This window comes from Hemitrygon akajei, chromosome 3, assembly GCF_048418815.1.
Source record: "Hemitrygon akajei chromosome 3, sHemAka1.3, whole genome shotgun sequence".
Taxonomy (NCBI): Eukaryota; Metazoa; Chordata; class Chondrichthyes; order Myliobatiformes; family Dasyatidae; genus Hemitrygon; species Hemitrygon akajei.
Genome location: NC_133126.1, coordinates 25,599,178 through 25,619,811, shown reverse-complemented (window position 1 = coordinate 25,619,811; position 20,634 = coordinate 25,599,178). Strand labels below are relative to the sequence as shown.

At 44.8% G+C, this 20,634-nt stretch overlaps 1 protein-coding gene across 1 annotated transcript in view; it reads right to left on the bottom strand.

Annotated features, from left to right (window-relative positions):
• tdp1 (tyrosyl-DNA phosphodiesterase 1) overlaps positions 1-20,634 on the bottom strand; it is an 89,165-nt gene that overhangs the window by 6,489 nt on the left and 62,042 nt on the right. Inside the window, exons 14-15 of the mRNA XM_073039364.1 lie at positions 17,288-17,390; positions 5,905-6,019 (exon numbers count right to left, since the gene is read on the bottom strand). Of these exons, the coding sequence (XP_072895465.1) occupies positions 5,905-6,019; positions 17,288-17,390 (218 nt within the window). The remainder of the gene's footprint in view (positions 1-5,904; positions 6,020-17,287; positions 17,391-20,634) is intronic.

Sequence of the window (20,634 nt, the reverse complement as noted above, 5' to 3'; positions counted from 1 at the left end):
TATGGATAACTCTGAACATCCTCTACATAGCACCATCCAGAAACAGAGAAGCAGTTTCAGCGACAGGTTACTATCGATGCAATGCTCCTCAGACAGGATGAAGAGGTCAATACTCCCCAATGCCATTAGGCTTTACAATTCTACCGCCAGGACTTAAGAACTTTTTAAAGCTATTATTAATGCTTTTTGAGATGGTGATTTAGATGCATATCATATTTTTTTTACTGAGTTAAGTATTGTATGTAATTAGTTTTGCTACAACAAGTGTATGGGACATTGGAAAAAAGTTGAATTTCCCCATGGGGATGAATAAAGTATCTATCTATCTATCTACACCAGTGAGAATTACCAATACAGGAAGGAGGAGGGGGTGGCACTGGCTAAGGCACAGGGACAGGAGGGGGGACAGGTGTGAGCGAGAGGGGTGGGGAGAGATGGCATGGGGCAGGATTGAGGAGTTGGAAGGTGAGGATAGGAGAGATGGGGAGGGAGGGAATGGGACTGATGGGGTAAAGGGGACAGCCAAAAGTGATGGCTGGTAGGGGCAGCAGTGATGGAGGGAGAAGGGGAAGGGACAGGAGTGATGGAGAGGGGAGAAGTGACAAGGAGGGCAGTGACAGGTACGAGAGAGAGGCAGGGAACGAATAATGTCAAGTGGGAAGTACAGGGGAGTGATGGGAAGGGTTAGCAAGCAGTGAAGGGTCAAGAAAAGAGCAGGGGAGTGAAAGTGAAGGATAGCAGGTGGGGCAGAACTGAGGGAGAGGTAAGGGGTGTCAGGGAGGGCCATGTCTGATGGGTTCTGGACTGACGGAGATGAGTAGAGCAAGAGTAGGGAAGGGGGAAGAGGTGGCAGAATGGGTTTGGGAAGAGGAAGAGGCAGAAAAAACAAGGGTAGGAGTAATGGGAAGGGGGCGGGAGTGACAGGGAGGGGAAGAGTTGACTCCAAGAGTTGGAGTGACATGACACGATGCGGAGGGAAGAGTAGGAGTGAGGGGGGGGGAAGGAGGAGCCGACAGAAGGGTGGTTCTCTCTGCAGCATTACTGCCTTGGACGAGAGCGTAGCTCCGATACAGCTGTCAACTTGAATTAAAAGAGCTCAGTGCCACACCAACATCACCACAGAGGGAGGGAGAGAGAAGGTCAAACTGTTTATAATTGCCCATTCTCACAGATCAGACAGCACAGCCTCTTCAGCAGCTGAAGCTCATCTTACCACCAGCCCAGAGAAGGCCCTCCCTGTCCACTGTTGCTATGCCAACGGGTGCTTCGAACCAAGAATGCATGACTGAGAAAGTCGCGAAGGTGCTGAATGGGGCCAGTCCATTTGTACTTCACAATAGCGTTTCATCCCTTATCCTTCTGGAACCTTTAAACCAAAGGCCTGCCTTTCAGTCGAGCCTCTATCTCCCTTTTGCCACCTGCCAAATGGCTTGGGAGCCAATGGAATCCCTGAGGTCTAGAAGCTGTTGGAAGGTCAGAAACGAGGGACAAGATCCCACAAGCTGCAGTGTGAAGAGTCAAAAAGGTGAGCTTTTGGCACACTGGCCCTCACAAATCAGTGTATTGAGCACAGGAGTTATGATGTCATGTTGAAGTTGTACAAGATGATGGTGAGGCCCAACTTGGAGCATTGTGACAAGAGAAAAACTGTGGATACTGGAAATGCAAGCAACACACACACAAAATGCAGGAGGAGCTCAGCAGGCCACACAGCATCCATGGAAGAGAGTCAAACAGTTGACTTTCAGGCCGAGACTCCTCATCAGGACTGGAGAAAAGACAGAGTAACAAGGTAGGGGGAGGGGAGGAAGAAGTACAAGGTGGTAAGTGAAAGATGAAACTGGGGGGGGAGGGGTGAAGTAAAGAGTTATGAAGTTGATTGGTGAAAGAGATAAAGGAGTAGGGGAATCTGATATGAGAGGGTAGAAGACCGGGAAGAAAGAAAAGGGAAGGAGCACCAGAGGGAAGTGTTGAGCAGATAAGGAGATAAGGTGAGAGGGGGAAAGGGGGTGGGAAATGGTGAAGGAGGAGAGGCAATTACCAGAAGTTCGAGAAATCAATATTCATACTAAGGTGTTGCTCCTCCAACCAGAGTGTGGCCTCATTACAGCAGTAGAGTGGGAGTGGAATGGGAAGTGGATGGCCACCAGAAGATCCTGCTTTTTCTGCTGGACAGAGTGTAGATGCTCAACAAAGCAGCATCCCAGTCTACATCAGGTCTCAGGAAGCACTGGATACAGTAGATGGCCCCAACAGTCTGAAGTGCAGGGGCAGGTCTAGCACTTGTTCTGCTTGCAAGGATAAGTGCTAGGAGAGAGATCAGTGGGGTGGGACGAATGGACAAGGGAGTTGCGAGGAAGTGACCTTTGCGGGACGCAGAAAATGAGGGCGAGGGAAAGAGGTGCTTGGTGGCGGAAGAAAACTTCTGATGTAATAAATAAGATTATTCCGTTGGAGATGGCAGACCTTACGGTGCTGGGCATGGAGACTGATGGAGTGGTAGGTGAGGACAAGAGGAACCCTACCCCTAGTGGAGTGGCAGGAGGATGGGGTGAGTTGTGGGAGAGGGCAGTGTTGAAGGTAGAGGAAGAGAAGCCCCTTTCTTTGAAGGAGGAGGATATTCCTTTAGTTCTGAGAGCAGATGTGGCAGAGACAGAAGAACTGAGAGGAGGGGATGGTATTTTTACAAGTGACAGGGTGTGAAGAGGTATAGTCCACACAAGTGACAGGGTGGATATTGTGTGCAGTTTTGGTCACCTACCTACAGTCAATAAGGTTGATAGAGTGTAGAGAAAATTTACAAGAATGTTACCAAGACTTCAGGAACTGAGTTTTAGGGAAAGGTTGAATAGGTTAGACTTTATTCCCTGGAGGGTAGGAGAATGAGGGGAGATTTGGTAGAGGTGTACAAAATTATGAGTGGTATAGACAGAGTAAGTGCAAGCAGGCTTTTTCCACTGAGGTTGGGTGAGACTTGAGCTCGAGGTTATGAGTTAAGGGTGAAAGGTGAAATGGTTAAGGGGAATCTGAGGGGGAACTTTTTCACTTGGAGGGTAGTGAGAGCTTTGAAACAAGCTGTCAGCAGAAGTGGTGCATGTGGGTTTGATTTCAGCATTTAAGATAAGTTTGGGAATGGGAGAGGAATGGAGGTCTATGGTCCAGGTGCGGATCAATGGGACTAGGTAGATGACCAGGTTAGCAAGGACTAGTTGGGCCAAAAGACCTTATTCTGTGCTGTAGTGCTCTATAACTCTATGAAGTCATTTTGTTTTACCCCTATTGTTGTTGGTTGAGGAATAAACACTGGGGAGGAGTTACTGGGAAAAGTAGTTATGTTTGCTCAGCACAGTCTTGATGGGCCAAATGGCTTCCTTCTACGTTGTAAAGAAACGTGCTGTGTGGTGAACGATGAGATTATGTTAACCAGCAGTGCATGCGTGAGCAAATTGCTGGTAGGTAGGCAGATTCTCCACGGAAATGGACACAACATGAAAGCACTATTTTAAAATGTTAAATACTAAAGTGGAAGTTGTGTCCAGCAGAGAACAGCTTCCTCGGTAATAGTGGATTTGCATTTTGCTACATATGTAATTTCATCTGGATCGAACATTGTAAAGGATGGTTCTACAGCTGTGAGAGGGTTGGCTTCCCCTGCAGTGATGCAGCCAGGTCATCACAGAGTCACTGAGCCCGGATACAAACCCTCTGGCCTACCAAGGCCATGCTAACCACCAAACACTATTCCAATTTTATTGTCTATTTTAAAACATTTATTTAGAGATACAGCACGGTAAGAGGCCCTTCCAGCCCCATTACGCCCATGTGGCCGATTAACCTACTAACCCACACGTCTTTGGAAACCAACGTGGTCACAGGGAGAACGTACCAGCAGTGGCAGAGTCAGGCTTGAGTCACTGGTGCTGTTGTAGCGTCACGCTGACTGCTGTGCTACTGTTCTGTCACAAATTCCCTCCACATTCCTATCAGATTAGAATTATACAACCAAGAGCTGGTCCTTTGGCCCCAACTGGCCCATGCCAACCAAGGTGGCTACAGTGTTGAAGGCACTACTGAACTCTTTTACAGCCACCGTACCCATCTGCACTAATCCCATTTATCTGCCCTGGGTCTCTACCCTTCCACGTCTTGGCGATTCAAGTGTCACAACACAGAAACAGGCTCTCTTGGCCTCACTCATCCATGCCAACCAAGATGTCTACCTGAATTAGCCCCGTTTGCCTGCGTTTGGCCTCTCATACATTCTGGCCAAGATCCAGTTCAATTCAACTTTAATTGTCATCCAGTCATATATGAATATAGCCAAATGATACAGTGTTACTCCGGGGCCAAGGTGCAAAACACAGAACCAACAGTCATACACAGCACGTACAAGATAGCAAACACATGTACAATATTAGTAAAATACAGTCAAACACAAAAAAATATATAGTCCAGACCCTGGGTCTATGAATACTGCCAAAATCTGCAGTCAACCACAATACAGCTTGTCTTCCACCAAGTGAACACTAGGGGGCAGCACCAACTCCAGCCTGGGCGCCGTGCCAACCACCCCATCGACTCTTGATCACCCAATCTACCTTATTATGCCTTTGAACGCTATTTGTCTACCTGCACTGCACTTTGTCAGTAACTACAACACTATATTCTGCATTGCTTTCTTTTTACTACCCCAGTGTACTCGTGTATGGAATAATCTGTCTGGATGACATTATTTTTGATGACAACTGATAGAGATTCAGATTTATTTATCACATGTACATCGAAACAAAGAGTGAAATGTGTTGTTTGCATTAACAACCAACACACCCAAGGGTGTGCTGGGGATAGCCCACAGTGTCACTGCAGAGAGCGTGCCCACGACGCTCGGCAGAACAACAAAACAGAACATAGCAAGCGACAAAGCAACAAGACTAAGACAAGCCCCTAACACCCATCCACCCACCTGCACACGTGCACAGGCCTCTAAACCCCAGGAAAGGCAGTTGTCTTTGGCCTCCTGGACTCACTGACACTGGGCCTTTGATATCCCCAATAATGCACCAATAATAAACTGACATCCCTCTGCTCCAGGGCCATGGACCAATACCATTCAGCAATAATTCAAACGTGTGATGTACAACTGGACATGACGTCTGTGCCAGTTGGATGCCCACACCTCCCCTATCCCTCCATTCCCCACCTGTCCGTGTGCCCATCTAAATGCTTCTTACACACTGCTTCACAGTTCTTCCTGTAAAAGTCAGCCCATATGCCCTGTTCCTGACTGCCTTTTGTCACACAAGCAGGCATTAAATGAGATTTAAACTTGCAAACGCACAGCCCCGACAACATGCTCCTGAAGCAGCCGACAGACTGTAGCTACCTTGGTCGGCAGGAACCAGTTGGGCCGAAGGGCCAGTTTCTGTGCTGCATGGGACGGGGCGAGGGGAAATGACCTGGAGTCATCGCACAGAAACAGGCCCTTCAGCCCATCTAGTCCATGCCACAACCATTTAAACAGCCTACTCCCATCAACACGCACCTGGACCAGAGCCCTCCATACCCCCACCATCCACGTACCTATCCAAACTTCTCTTAAACGTTGAAATCGGGTTTGCATGCACCACTTGTGCTGGCAGCTCATTCCACACTCTCATGACCCCCTGAGTGAAGAAGGTTCCCCTCATGTTTCCCTTAACCTTCTCAAGGTTCCCCCTTAACCCATGATCTCTGGTTAAGGTTCCCCCTTAACCCAACCTCAGTGGTAAAAGCCTGTTTGCATTTACCCCATCTAGAGCTCAGTGGAAGAAGTGAGGTTTAAGCAACTTCTTCAAGGAAGAGGTGGAGAGTTTGAGGGAGGAACTCTTCTGTAAAGATCGTAGAGCAATGAAGCCCTTTGCCTACCTCTGTTACCGTAGTGCTGTGGTGGAAGGTCGTAAGGGACAGGAAACAACATCTCTGGTGGCTTGCAGTCTGGCGGTTGACCTCTTTGTACCAAGAATCGACCTGTTCCTATCCCCTGTTTAGAGACACAGGACACAATGATACGGTCAAAGGCAAGTCTATTTTCATCTGCACAAGTACCTGTCTGTCCAGGTGCAATGCAAAACTTACTTGTAACAGCATCATAGGCACAGAGCATCAGACATACAACATTCACAAGAAAAGCATAAATTCAAACAAACTTATACAAGAAAGAGTACAATTAAAATAAAAAATGTCCACAAATATCACATAGCAATTAATCTAACGCTACTACAGCACCAGCGACACAGGTTCAATTCCCACTGCTGCCTGTAAGGAGTTTATGCGTTCTCCCCGTGACCACGTGGGTTTCCCCCAGGTGCTCTGGTTTCCTCCCACATTCCAAAGACATACAGGTTAGGTTAATTGGTCACATGGGTGTAACTGGGTAGTGCAGGCTTGTTAGGCCAGAAGGGGCTGTTACTGTGCTGTATCTCTAAATCTAAATAAAAAATGCCCATAGTTGCTATACTGAGGTAGGGTTGTGCAGGTTGCTTCAAGAATCGTATGGTTGAAGGGAGTAGCTGTTCTGGTGGTGTGGGACTTAAGGCTTTTGTACCTCCTGCCCGATGGTAGCACCGAAAAGATTGCATGGGCTGGATGGTGGGAATCTTTAAAATAGATGCTGCCTTCTTGAGGGAGCAGTTAATGTGAATTTACAATGTGTAGTTTGTCATTCATTGAAATCAGAATCAGATTCATTATCACCGGCATGTGATATGAAATTTGTTAACTTAACAGCAGCAATTTAATGCAATACATAATCTAGCAGAGAAAAAGTAATAATAATAATTAAACCATAATAATACACAAATAAATCAATTACATATATTGAATATTTAAAAAACCTTGCAAAGACAGAAATACTGTATATTAAAAAAAAGTGAGGTAGAGTCCAAAAAATCAATGTCCATTTAGGAATCGGATGGCAGAGGGGAAGAAGCTGTTCCTGAATCACTGAGTGTGTGCCTTCAGGCTTCTGTATCTCCTACCTAATGGTAACAGTGAGAAAAGGGCATGCTCTGGGTGTTGATGGTCCTTAATAATGGACGCTGTCTTTCTGAGACACCGCTCCCTAAAGATGTCCTGTATACTTTGTAGGCTAGTACCCAAGATGGAGTTGACTAGATTTACAACCTTCTACAGCTTTCTTTGGTCCTGTGCTGTAGCCCCTCCATACCAGACAGTGATGCAGCCTGTCGGAATGCTCCCCAGGAACTTGAAACTGCTCACTCTCTCCACTTCTGATCCCTCTATGAGGATTGGTATGTATTCCTTTGTCTTACCCTTCCTGAAGTCTACAATCAGCTTTTTCATCTTACTTACGTTGAGTGCCAGGTTGTCGCTGTGGCACCACTCCACTAGTTGGCATATCTCACTCCTGTATGCCCTCTTGTCACCACCTGAGATTCTACCAACAATGGTTGTATCGTCAGCAAATTTATAGATGGTATTTGAGCTATGCCTAGCCACACAGTCATGTGTATACAGAGAGTAGAACAATGGCTAAGCACACACCCCTGAAGTGCACCAATATTGATCGTCAGCGAGGAGGATATGTTATCACCAATCCACACAGATTGTGGTCTTCCAGTTAGGAAGTCGAGGATCCAATTGCAGAGGGAGGTACAGAGGCCCAGGTTCTGCAACTTCTCAATCAGGATTGTGGGAATGATGGTATTAAATGCTGAGCTATAGTCGATGAACAGCATCCTGACGTTGGAGTTGGTGTTGTCTAGGTGGTCTAACTCTAAAGCTGTGTGGAGAGCCATTGAGATTGTGTCTGCCGTTGACCTATTGTGGTGATAGGCAAACTGCAATGGGTCCAGGTCCTTGCTGAGGCAGGAGTTCAGTCTAGTCATAACCAACCCCTCAAAGCATTTCATCACTGTTGATGTGAGTGCTACCAGACAATAGTCATTAAGGCAGCTCACATTATTACAGTAACAGCAGCCACAGTTACCTTCCTTGTTTGCTGATCGCACACTTAGACGTATGTACACACACACCTCCAGACAAAATATTCCATAAATAATAAAGCAATAAATTCCTTCTGAGCAGCACTAAAATGATAAGCAACAGTGACATTGGCAGTGTTTTGGGTAGATCAATAATAATGATAAAATCTCTCTTCACCTCATTTGCCTGAGAGCCTGGGTAGCTCAGATGGTCAAGCAACAGGCTTTTAATCTGAGGGTGCAAGGTTCAAACCCCTATTTGAACCTTTAGGTGTTAGGTTTTCTTATGGGCCTGTGACACATGGATAATGCGCTTGACTCCGGATCAGCTGATTGTAGGTTTGGCCTGGCTCGTTGATTTCCTTTGCCCATTCTATTGCAAGCAGTTCCAGCTGCCTTCTGCCACCCTACTGTGAAATGAGCTGTCATTGGAAGTGGTGGATGGTGTATGTTAAACTGCACTGTCTAATGAAACCATGAAACCATCAAGATTGCGGGAACAGCAAAGAAACCCTGAAAAGTGTTGCACACTCGTCATTTGCCAGGAAAGCTAAAAATGACCTTAATAGTGGTCTCATTGCTTCTTATAACATTTCCAAAATGATAGCAAAGTGTAGAAAATCTCATACAATTGGTGAAAGATTAATAATGCCTGCTGTTCACCACTGTTCTCAAAATGGATACCAGTATTTTAGAACCAACTCCTCTGAGTAATAACTTTGTAGCTCATTGTATTGACAAAATGAGTGAAGAACATCAACAATGCCGTGAGCTATAGAAAAAAAAAACAGAATTTGGGATACAACCGGATGAGTCAACTGTGTGAGACAATGAGGCATTGCTAATGGCATATACAGGGTTTATCAAAATGGTAAAGTTTATGAAGAGATTGTCTTGTAAAAAGTTAAACAAATATCAACAGAGAATCAATCTATGAGCTCAAAATGTATATTGAGAATAAAAGTATTCCGGTTAGGAACATGATTTCTTGTGTAACAGATGGAGCACCGTATATGACAGGTTGCCACGTTGGTTTAGCAGGATTTATGAAAAATGAAATTCCAAGTCTGTTTGCAATCCATTGTGTGATTCATTGTCAACATCTCACAGCCAAAAACCTCGGCCAGCAACTTTTATCAAGCATGACTCTTGTAATATCTGCTATCAACAAAATTAAAGCTCATCCATTAAAGAGCAAACTATTTTGCAAGTTATGCCAAGATAATGATGAAGAGTTTGAACACTTGTTTTTACACACTGAAGTGTGTTGGCTGTCAAAAGGCTGCTGCCTAAAATGTTTCTTTGATCTTTTTCACACTGTGGTTGAATTTTGGCTCAACATTGACGAGACTGAACTTCTACGTGGAGATGCGGCATACCTAGCCAATCTGTATGACAAAATGAACATTCTACATATGAAACTGCAGGGTGAGAATTTGAATTTAATCCAGGCAGTGTTCATTTTTATTAGAAAATTGGAAATATATATGTAAAACATTGGGAGAAGAATGTTCTCACAGTTTCCATGCCTGGAATGTATGTATGGCACTCTCTTTCATAGACGGTGATTTGCAAGAGTACTGCTTACACCTGCCACTAAAGGAGGATTTTCAGAATCTATTAAAGAAGTTGAATGATCTGGAAATTCCAGACTGGGTAATTAACCTAAAAATGTTGGCTTTTGTGGTATATGGCCACACTGTCATAGGAAGTTTCCTGGTCTTTGGAGAAGAACCAAACTGCTCTTCATTGCATTTCCATCCTCCTACCTTGTTGAAAGAGGCTTCAGTGTAGTGAACCACGTACTGACAAAAAACATAAACCGCTTGGACATTGTTATGTTTGGGGACTTGAGGCTTTTGCTGTCACAACTTGAACCAGAGAAGGATCACAATGATATCAAAACTGCTGTACGTGCACAGGTATTGTGTAAGTTGGGTTTAAAGACAAATAAAAATTTAAAGCAGAATAATTTTTCTCATGTGAGCATATGGTAGACGTGTTTTTACACTATGGGGGTACTGGAAACTGTATTGTGCCTGAGGGGCATTGGTGCTTTATGGGGGCACCGGGTTAAAAAGAGTTGGGAAACACTTCTCCAGGTTAATCAAGGGAAAATTTACCATGACCAATAAACCCACTATGCACGATGCTGAGGATGTTCTACGAGTCTGTGGTGGCCAGTGCTATCATGTTTGCTGTTGTGTGCTGGGGCAGCAAGCTGAGGGTAGCGGACACCAACAGAATTAACAAACTCATTTGTAAGGCCAGTGATGTTGTGGGGGTGGAACTGGACTCTCTGACGGTGGTGTCTGAAAAGAGGATGCTGTCCAAGTTGCATGCCATCTTGGACAATGACCCCCATCCACTCCATAATGTACTGGTTAGGCACAGGACTACATTCAGCCAGAGACTCATTCCACTGAGATGCAACACTGAGCGTCATAGGAAGTCATTCCTACCTGTGGCCATCAAACTTTACAACTCCTCCCTAGGAGTGTCAGACACCCTGAGCCAATAGGCTGGTCCTGGACTTATTTCCACTGGGCATGATTAACTTATTATTATTTAATTATTTATGGATTTATATTGCTGTATTTCTTCACTATTCTTGGTGTGGCTGTAATGAAACCCAATTTCCCTCGGGATCAATAAAGTATGTCTGTCTGTCTGTAACCGGTACGTCTTTGGACTGTGGGAGGAAACTGGAGCACGCGGACACAACCCACACATTCCGCGTGGAGGATGTATAAACTCCTTACAGAGGACACCGGAATTGAATTCTGAACTCCGACACGCCAAGCTGCAATAGCGTTGTTCTAACAGCTACGCTGCTGAGGCACCCCACTTTTGTTTCTCCCACCACTCTCTGCATAAACTTCAGAGACTGTTGTGTGCGAAAATCCCAGCGGATTAGCAGTTTCTGAGATACTCAGACCACCCTGACTGGCACCAACAATCATTCCACGGTCACAGTCACTTAGATCAAATTTCTTCCCCATTCTGATGTTTAGTCTGAACAACTGTACCTCTTGACCATGTCTGCATGCTTTTATGCATTCAGTTTCTACTACATGATTGGCTGATGAGATATTTACATTAATGAGCAGGTCTACCTAATAGAGTTGCCACTGATGTACTGAACAGTAAGGGTCCCCGTGGTAACCAGATGCTCACAGTCTTCCAGTCACAATCCAACTCTGGATTCCAGGACTTCAACTTTTTTGGAGGAGTCTCCCAGTGGGACCATGTCAACGGCCTCACTGTATTGCAGGCTGCCTCAACACACTGCTCCTATTGACGTACTTAGTTTCCGCTCTCAGAAATTTCATCGGATTAGTGGGACAGAGTTTTCCATTAACAAAGCTGTGGTAAGTCTCCTTCACTAATCTCTACGTCTCCAAGTGAAAACTAATCAGAATCAGTCCTTCACAATTATTTTCCGCCCCCACAAGTAATTACTGACTTATCCCCATTTCCTTCCTTGAATAAAAAAGACACCACATTTACTCCCTCCACTCACCTGGCACCTCTTCATCAGCCAGAGCAAGTTTGAAAATCTCTGGAGCCTGGCCAGCTTATCTCTTGCCTCCCACAACATCCAAGATACATCTCATCTACCCCCGGGAATTTACTGCAAAACCCTGATAATTCAGCACTCTTAGGACTTTGGTGGTCAGAACAACAGACCGGAGGTCACTGCCTATTAAAACCTAGGACATTACATAGGGTGGCATGGTATCATAGTGGTTAGCGTAATGCTCGCACAGCACCAGTGACACGGGTTCAATTCCCACCGCTGTGTGTAAGGAGTTTGTACGCTCTCCCCGTGCGTTTCCTCTGGATGCTTCAGCTTCCTCCCCCATTCCAAAGACATACGGCTAGGGTTAGGGTTAGTGAGTTGTGGGCATGTTATATTGGCAGTAGAAGCACGGCGACACTTGTGTGCCCCCCAGCACATCCTCGGACTGTGTTGGTCGTTGACACAAACGACACATTTCACTGTATGTTTCGATGTTTTAATGCATGTGTCCTGCGGGTGGCGTGCCTTACTCTGATTGCTGAAAGTCGCTTCCGTTGTGATTTGTTAGTTTAGAAACTGCAGCTGCTTTTCCTGTTGGATAGCTGCTTGGTGTCCAGTTCCAAATATCCGGGAGAGAGGCTTGCTCTCTCTTCTCCCCTTGTTTAAGGCTAGTGGTGGACTTGGCTATTGGGAATGTATGCTCGGTGCAGACTTTTAACAAAGTACGTTTATTGAATATTCAACTTTGTAGTGTCTGTAACTCGTGGATTGTGGATGTTTGGTCGAATTTTTTTTAACTTGTTTGTAAATAAATGATTCATATAACCATTCAAAGTCAGTGGATTTTCTGTATCACTTGCTGGACCTGCAAACCTAATGCAACATGACAACACGTGACAAATAAAGTTAAGCTTTAATCGTTATCTGGGACCCTATAAAAACTAACAGGATGAATGTGAATATAGGATGCATGTAAGATTAAATTTTCCCTGGGCCCCATTTGCTTACAGGGAGGGTAATAAAAGGGACACATTATCAGTTTTTGTTTATATATAATTTCAAATAAATGTAACGTTTTTCTTTATTTTCCTGTAAATGCCTGCAAGCAAGTGAACCTCAAAGTAGTATATGGTAAATTGACTTTTTTGACTTAGGTGAGATTAAATGGGAGTGCAGGAAACAGAACCTGATGTGCAGAGCCTTAGATAAAAGGATGCCCCTTTAGAATAGAGACAGGGAGGAATTTCTTTAGCTGGAGTGTGGTCATTCTGTAGAATTCTTTGCCCCAGACAGCCGCGGGGGCAAGTAATTGCGTATATTTAAGGTGCAGGTTGATAGGTTCTTGATTAATCAGGGTGTCAAAGGTTACGGGGAGAAGGCAGGAGAATGGGGTTGAGTGGGATAATAAATCAGCCATGATGGAATGGCAGAGCAGGCTCAATGAGCCAAATGCTCTAATTCTATTCCTATATCTTACAGTCTTGTGAGGAACTAGGCACCAATCCTTTATAACTTCTGAATGTTGAAGTTTCCCTACCAGGCCATGATGCAACCAGTCAATATACTCACCACACATCAATTAAGTTTGTCAGAGTTTTAGCTGATATACTAAAATCTATGCAAACTCCTAAGAAAGCAGAGGCACTGCTGTACTTTCTTCATATTGGCACTTATGTGCTGGACACGGGCAGATCTGGTTTCTTAGTGTTTTATGGAATTCAGCTTTAATCCCACTTGGTACCTAATACCTCCTCCTTTCACTAGTAATTTTTCCTGGAAATCCACCAATCCTCCCTGGAATTCTTTAATTAGAATAAAAATGAAATTCAGTCATTAAATTAAAACTGAAAGGGAGGTCCTGCTGGAGTATAGACCGTTACTTAGAAAAGTAATCTAGAGTGCTGTAAGGAGACACAGAAGAACTTTGGGGCCAAGATTAAGGACAATCCCAAAGGACTATATGGGGAAGAAGGGAGCCAGGGAATGAAGGGGTCCGCAATCACCATCAGCACAAGTCTGTGTGCTTAGCCCCCTCCTCTACTCGCTTTATACAAATCACTGTGAGGTTAAGTACAGCTCCAATGCAATAGTTAAATTTGCTGACAACGCCACTGTTGTTGCTCAGATCAAAAGTGGTGACACATCAGCATATAGGAGAGATGTTGAAAATCTGGCTGAGTGGTGCCACAACAACCTCGCATCAAAAGTCAGCAAGACAAGGGAGCCAATTCCAGAGGTCCATGGTCCAGTTGTCATCGGGAGGATCAGAGGTGGAGAGGGTCCTTGGTGTTATCATTTCAGAGGATCTGTACTGGGACTCGCTCACAAGTGCGATTATGAAGAAAGCAAGAAACCTCTACTTTCTTAGAAGTTTGTGAAGATTCAGCATGGCATCTAAAACTCTGACAAACATCTCTAGATGTCCGGAGGCGGGTATATTGACTGGTTACATCATGGCCTGGTATGGAAACACTAACACCCTTTGTAAAGAAAAGCCCACAAAGAGTAGCCCACCAGTCCATCACTGGTAAAGCCCTTCCCATCTTTGAGCACATCAACATGGAACACAGCATCTATTATCAAGGACTCCAACCACCCAGGCCATGCTCTCTTCTCACTGTTAGATACAGGAACCTCAGGACCTACATCACCAGGTTCAGGAGCAGTTATTACCCTTCAACCATCAGTCTCTTGAACCACTGTGGATAATTTCACTCACCCCGTCACTGAACCTATGGACTCACTTTCATAAGAACATAAGAAATAGGAGCAGGAGTAGGCCATTTGGCCCATTGAGCCTGCCCCGCCATTCAATAAGATCATGGCTGATCTGTCCGTAAACTCAGCTCCATCAACCTGCCTTTTCCCCATAACCCTTAATTCCCTTACTATGTAAAAACCTACCTGTTTCTTAAATATATTAGTGAAGAAGCCTCAACTGCTTCCCTGGGCAGAGAATTCCACAGATTCACCACTCTCTGGGAAAAACAGTTTTTCCACAACTCCATCTTGAATCTTCTCCCCTGAATCTTGAGGCAATGTCCCCTAGTTCTAGTCTCACCTACCAATGGAAATAGCTTTCCTACTTCTATCTTATCTATCCCTTTCAAAATTTTGTATGTTTCTATAAGATCCCCTCTTATTCTTCTGAATTCCAGAGACTATAGTCCCAGGCGACTCAATCTCTCCTCATAGGTTAACCCCTTCATCCCTGGAATCAACCTGGTGAACCTCATCTGCACGGCCTCCAAAGCCAGTATATTCTTCCTAAGTATAGAGACCAGAACTGCACACAGTACTCCAGGTACGGCCTCACCAATACCCTGTATAGTTGCAGCATGACCTCCCTGCTCTTGAAGTCAATCCCTCTAGCAATGAAGGCCAACATTCCATTTGCCTTCTTAATAACCTGTTGTACCTGCAAGTCAACTTTTTGCGATTCATGCACAAGCACTCCCAAGTACCTCTGCACAACAACATGCTACAATCTTTCACTATTTAAATAATAATCTTCTCTTCTATTATTCCCTTCAAAGTGGATGATCTCCCATTTACCAACATTGTATTCCATCTGCCACACCTTGGCCCACTCACTTAACCTATCTATATCCCTCCGCAGACTCTCCACATCCTCTGTACAATTTGCTTTTCCACTCAGTTTAGTGTCATCAGCAAATTTTGCTATGCTACACTCAATCCCCTCTTCCAAATCATCAATGTAAATGGTAAACAGCTGTGGGCCCAGCATCGACCCCTGCGGCACCCCACTCACCACCGACTGCCAACCGGAGAAACACCCATTGATACCAACTCTCTGCCTTCTATTGGTTAACCAATCCACCATCCATGCCAATACACTTCCTCCGACTTCATGCATCCGTATCTTATTTATAAGTCTCTTGTGTGGCACCTTATCGAACGCCTTCTGGAAATCCAAGTATACGACATTCACCTGTTCCCCTCTATCCACTGCACTCATTATGTCCTCAAAGAACTCCAGTAAGTTTGTCAAACAGGACCTGCCCTTTCTGAATCCATGCTGCGTCCGTCTAATGGAACCACTCCTTTCTAAATGTTTCGCTATTTCTTCCTTAATGACAGCTTCAAGCATTTTCCCGACTACAGATGCTAAGCTTTCAAGTTTACAGATTTCCAAGACTTTTCATTTATGTTCTCAATATTTATTTATTATTGCTTTTTCTTTATTTCTCTTTCTTTTTGTATTTGCACAGTTCGTTGTTTCTTCCCCCCACGTTGGTTGTTAGTCTGTCTTATTGGGTGCAGTTTTTCACTGATTCTATTGTGTTGCTTGTATTTACTGTGAATGCCCACAAGAAAATGAATCTCAGGCTTTTATACAGTGACATATATGCACTTATATTCTAAATTTACTTTCATCTTGAACTATTGAAGATTAGTGTTGGAAATGGCAGTCTGTGCCTGGAGCCAGAGGATACTGATGAAGTTTTCAATGACTACATCTTATCTGCAGCTCGACAATAAATGCAAGATCCAAGCAAGGTAGATTATGAAGTCAAAGGTCCATCATATCATCCTAGGGATCCATTCAATAGTGTTTTAACAGCAGGGTAGAAGCTACCCTTCAGCCTGGTGGTACGTGCTTTTGTATCCTCTGCCTGATGGGAGAGGATAGAAGAGGGAATATTTGGTGTGGGTGGGGTCTTTGATTTTGCAGGCTGCTTTACTGAGGCTGTGAGAAATGTAGATGGAGTTCATGTTGGGGGGGGGGGGTTGCTGGTTTTTGTGATGTGCTGACAACTCTCTGCAGTTTCTTGTGGTCAGGGCCAGAGCAGTTGCCGTACCGAGCTGTGATACATCCAGATAGGATGCTTTCTGTGGCGCATTGATAAAATTCGGTGAGGGTCAAAGGTGACTTGTCAGATTTTTTTAGCGTGTTGAGGAAGTAGAGGCACTGCTGAGTGCCTTTGTCGTTGGACCAGAATAGTCCATTGGAAACGAAAGCCCTCAACCCTCTTGACCTCAGTACTGTTGATGTAGAGAGAAGCATGCGCACTGCATGTGCCTTTCCTGAAGCCAATGACCAGCTATTTGTTTTGCTGACACTGAGAAAAAGATGTCACCATGTCACTATGTCATTCCTGTACTCTGATCATCATTATTGGAGTATAGTCCACTACTGTAGTGTATCTGTAAACTTACGATCAGGCCCTTAATGATAAAAGATAAAAATAAAGATGAGTTTTATTTGTCACATGCACATTAAAACATACAGTGAAATGCAACGTTTGTATCAATAACCAACGTGGTCTAAGAATTTGTACTGGGGGCAGTCGCCACGTATTACCACACTTCTGGCCTGAACGCAGCATGCCCATAATTTACTAACCCTACTAATCAGTATGTTTTTTTAATGTGGAAGGAAACCCACTCCATGATGCAGAGAACATACAAACTCCTTACAAGCAGGGGAAGGAATTGAACCCTGATCGCTGGCAGGCTAAAGCATTACCCTAATCGCTATGCTACCGTACAAAGATACTCACGTTCTGCCGTGTCTCACGATTTTGCAATCTCTCAGCGTTCTGACAACGTGGCTCTTTTCTGTTCCATTGTCAAAGTAGACAAATTCATGCCTCCCAACGTTGTCACCCATTAGCCCTCACGCAAATCATGGCTTCAACCGCCACAAAGCAAGAAGGGAAGCTGATTTGCCATTAAGAATGAAACAGATTTGTGTGGCTATTGTTAGGTCATGGTTAAATAAAGTGATGTGTGGACGTAGTTTCAGAAGGACACTTACGAAGGCCTCGGGCAGGTACAGGACTCCTAGTTCGTAAGAGCGGATCATCAGCTGAATGCCGTTTTTCTCCAGCATTCCCCAGGCAGCCTTGGAGAGGTTGGCGCTGAAGTTCAAAGCAGAAGGACAGCTGTCAGTCAACACCATCACCAAGCTCGTTAGTAATTCATTGAAGAGCTTTATAGCACAGGAACAGGCCCTTCGGCCCAACTGGTCCGTGCTGACCAAGATTCTCAGAGCAATGCTCAAAATGCTGGTGGAACTCAGCAGGCCAGGCAGCATCTCTAAACAGTTGACGTTTTAGGCCGAGGCCCTTCGCCAGCAAGGTGGGTGTGGCATTTTGGCCCAGTGACAACGAAGGACCTGTGACGTATTTCCCAGGAGGAGATGATCCCAAGCGCCTTGTGCCCTTGTTCCTCTTGGTGTTACAAGTGGTGGGTCTGAGTAGGTGTGACCGGAGTAGCCTGGGTGAGTGACTGCAGAGCATTTTGTAGATGGCACATAGTGCACAGGCTGCCAAATAAACAGGCACAAAACGTCAACTGTTTAGTCCCCTCCACAGATGCTGCCTGACTTGCTGAGTTCCTCCAACATTTTGTGCGTGTTCCTCAAGATTTCCAGTATCTGCAGAATATCTTGTGTTTATGATGGCGTCAGGACCGGGTTATGAGCAAAGCAAGGTTCTTGGCTGCAACAATTCGCAAGACGTGTATTATTTAAATTCTCGGAACACCTGTTCAAAGCAAACATGATTGTAAAGCAAGTGAGTACAGAATCAAAGTGACAGACTTCTGTCAGTTCTCAAATGTCTTCTGAAGTTTGACATTCTCAGGGTGGAGGAGCAGCAACTCGTATTGTGTCTGGGTAACCTCCAACCAGACATCATCAAATTGTCTAACTTCTGGTAACTTTGCCCTCTCCCCCTGCTCTCTTATTCCATTCCCCATTTTGGTTCCCCTTTTACCCATCTCTTTCCTCAAATGCCCATCACCTCACTCTCGAGCCCTTCCTCCTACCATTCTCCACCCCCACCTGGTCTCACCTATCACCTGTCAGCTTGTACTCCTCCTCTTCCTCCCCCTTCCCTTCCAGTTGGATGTCAGCCCAAAATGTCAACTATTTATTCCTCTCCGTAGATGCTGCCCGACCTGCTGAGTTCCTCCAGCATTTTGTGGGTGTTGCTCTGGAGTTCCAACATCTGCAGAATCTCTTGTGCAAATAATCTAATGCTGGTTGAACGTTGAACGTTGGCCATGATATTGGGATGAACTTTACTGCTGTTCAGAATCTGAACCAGGTTGTTTATATCTGACTCGTATGACAAGTACAGTCTTCCAACCAAGTGACATTAAGTTGATGGTGTTAGGAATTAACGAAACTTTACAAAGCAGGATTCCTGTGCACCCAATGGACATTGTGTTTCAGTAGGTCAAGTACCCATCTATCCACCATCCTCTTTCACACTCTACCATCAGGCAGGAGACTCCAATGCATAAAAACAAGCACAGTCAGCACGAGAAACAGTTTCTTCCATCAGGCAAACACGAGGAAATCTGCAGATGCTGGAAATTCAAGCAATGCACACAAAATGCTGGTGGAACACAGCAGGCCAGGCAGCATCTATAGGGAGAAGCACTGTCGACATTTTGGGCAGAGACCCTTCATCAGGACTAACTGAAAGGAAAGATAGTAAGAGATTTGAAAGTAGGAGGGGGAGGGGAGAAATGCAAAATGATAGGAGAAGACCGGGGGGGGGGGGGGGGGGGGGTGAAGCTGAGAGCCAGAAAGGTGATTGGCAAAAGTGATACAGAGCTGGAGAAGGGAAAGGATCATGGGACAGGAGGCCTAGGGAGAAAGAAAGGGGGAGGGGAGCACCAGAGGGAGATGGAGAACAGGCAGAGTGATGGGCAGAGAGAGAAAAAAAAAGGAGGGGGGAAAAAACTAAATATATCAGGGATGGGGTAAGAAGGGGAGGAGGGGGCATTAACAGAAGTTAGAGAACTTTCCTCAGGCCATTAGGCTTCTGAACTCCGAGCTGCTTTGCATTTGAAGCATCACTGGATAATTTGTACTGTACCCTGCAAATTTTAATATATATATTTAATCTATGTGCAATTCAATTGTAGATTTAATTCTTACTTTCCTAAGTTATTGTGTGTTATATGTACTACTGTGCTTTACACCTGGACTGGAGAAACGTTGCCTTGTTTGGTGGAATACATGTACATAGTTAAGTAGCAATAAACTTGACTTGACTTGAACCTAGCAAGCCAGGAAGGTTCTTGGTCCAAAACATCGACTGTTTATTCCCCTCGATAGGTGTAGCTAACCTGCTGAGTTCCTCCAGCATCTATAGAATCTCTTGTGTTTACGGCAGAAGTTAATGTCATGACATTTACTTTTGCCAAATTGCGTAGTACTGAAGGAAGCACAGATCCTGGGAGCTAATTACAACTTACATCAGCAGGATGATGATGTTGCAATTTCAACAGCACCATTCATTAGAAGTCACATCAGAAACCGATGCAACGTGTAATTACTCAGCTGTAAGGTGAATTAACGATGAAAACAGGACAAGATGAGAAGTTGCATCGTCTGGAAAAAAAAAGGTGATAAGAAAGCAAACTGCAGGAACAACCCAGTGGATCAGGCAGTATCTGAGGAGGCAAAATGATGGTCGATGTTTCAGGTCGAGACCCTGTGTCAGGAAATCCAAGTTACTTTGAAAAGGGAATTGGATTAAAAAGACAAATTTTCACATTCTGGTCGATTCAGTATACAAAGGGTGCAGAGCAGACTTACCAAGATGCTGCCTGGACTAGAGGGCACATCTTATCAGGTAAGGTTGAATGAGCTAGGGGTTTTTCCTTTGGAGTGAAAGAGGATGAGAGGTGACTTGTTAAAGGTGTACAAGATGATATGAGGTACTGATAGAGTGGACAGCCAGAGACTTTTTCCCCCAAGGTGGCAACGGCTAATACGAGAGGGCATCATTTTAGAAAAGTATAAGGGGGATGTCAGAGGGAGCCGGGGTAGTGGTCGCGGTGGATAAATTTGGGACATTTCAGAGTCTCTCTAAATAGACACGTAGATGAAATAAAAATGGAGTGAAAGGTTTAGACTGATCTTGGAGTAGGTTAAAGGGTTGGCACAACACTGTAGGCCAAACTACAGGGTCTGTACTGTGCTATACTGTTTTATGAAAGCAGCCAAAAGAATCAAAGACACCTCCCACCCCATACATTCTCTATACTCCCCTCCGCCCCAATCAGGTTGAAGATACAAAAGTTTGAAAAGATGCACCACCAGACTCAAGGACAACTTCTGTCCTGCCGTTCTGACACTCTTAT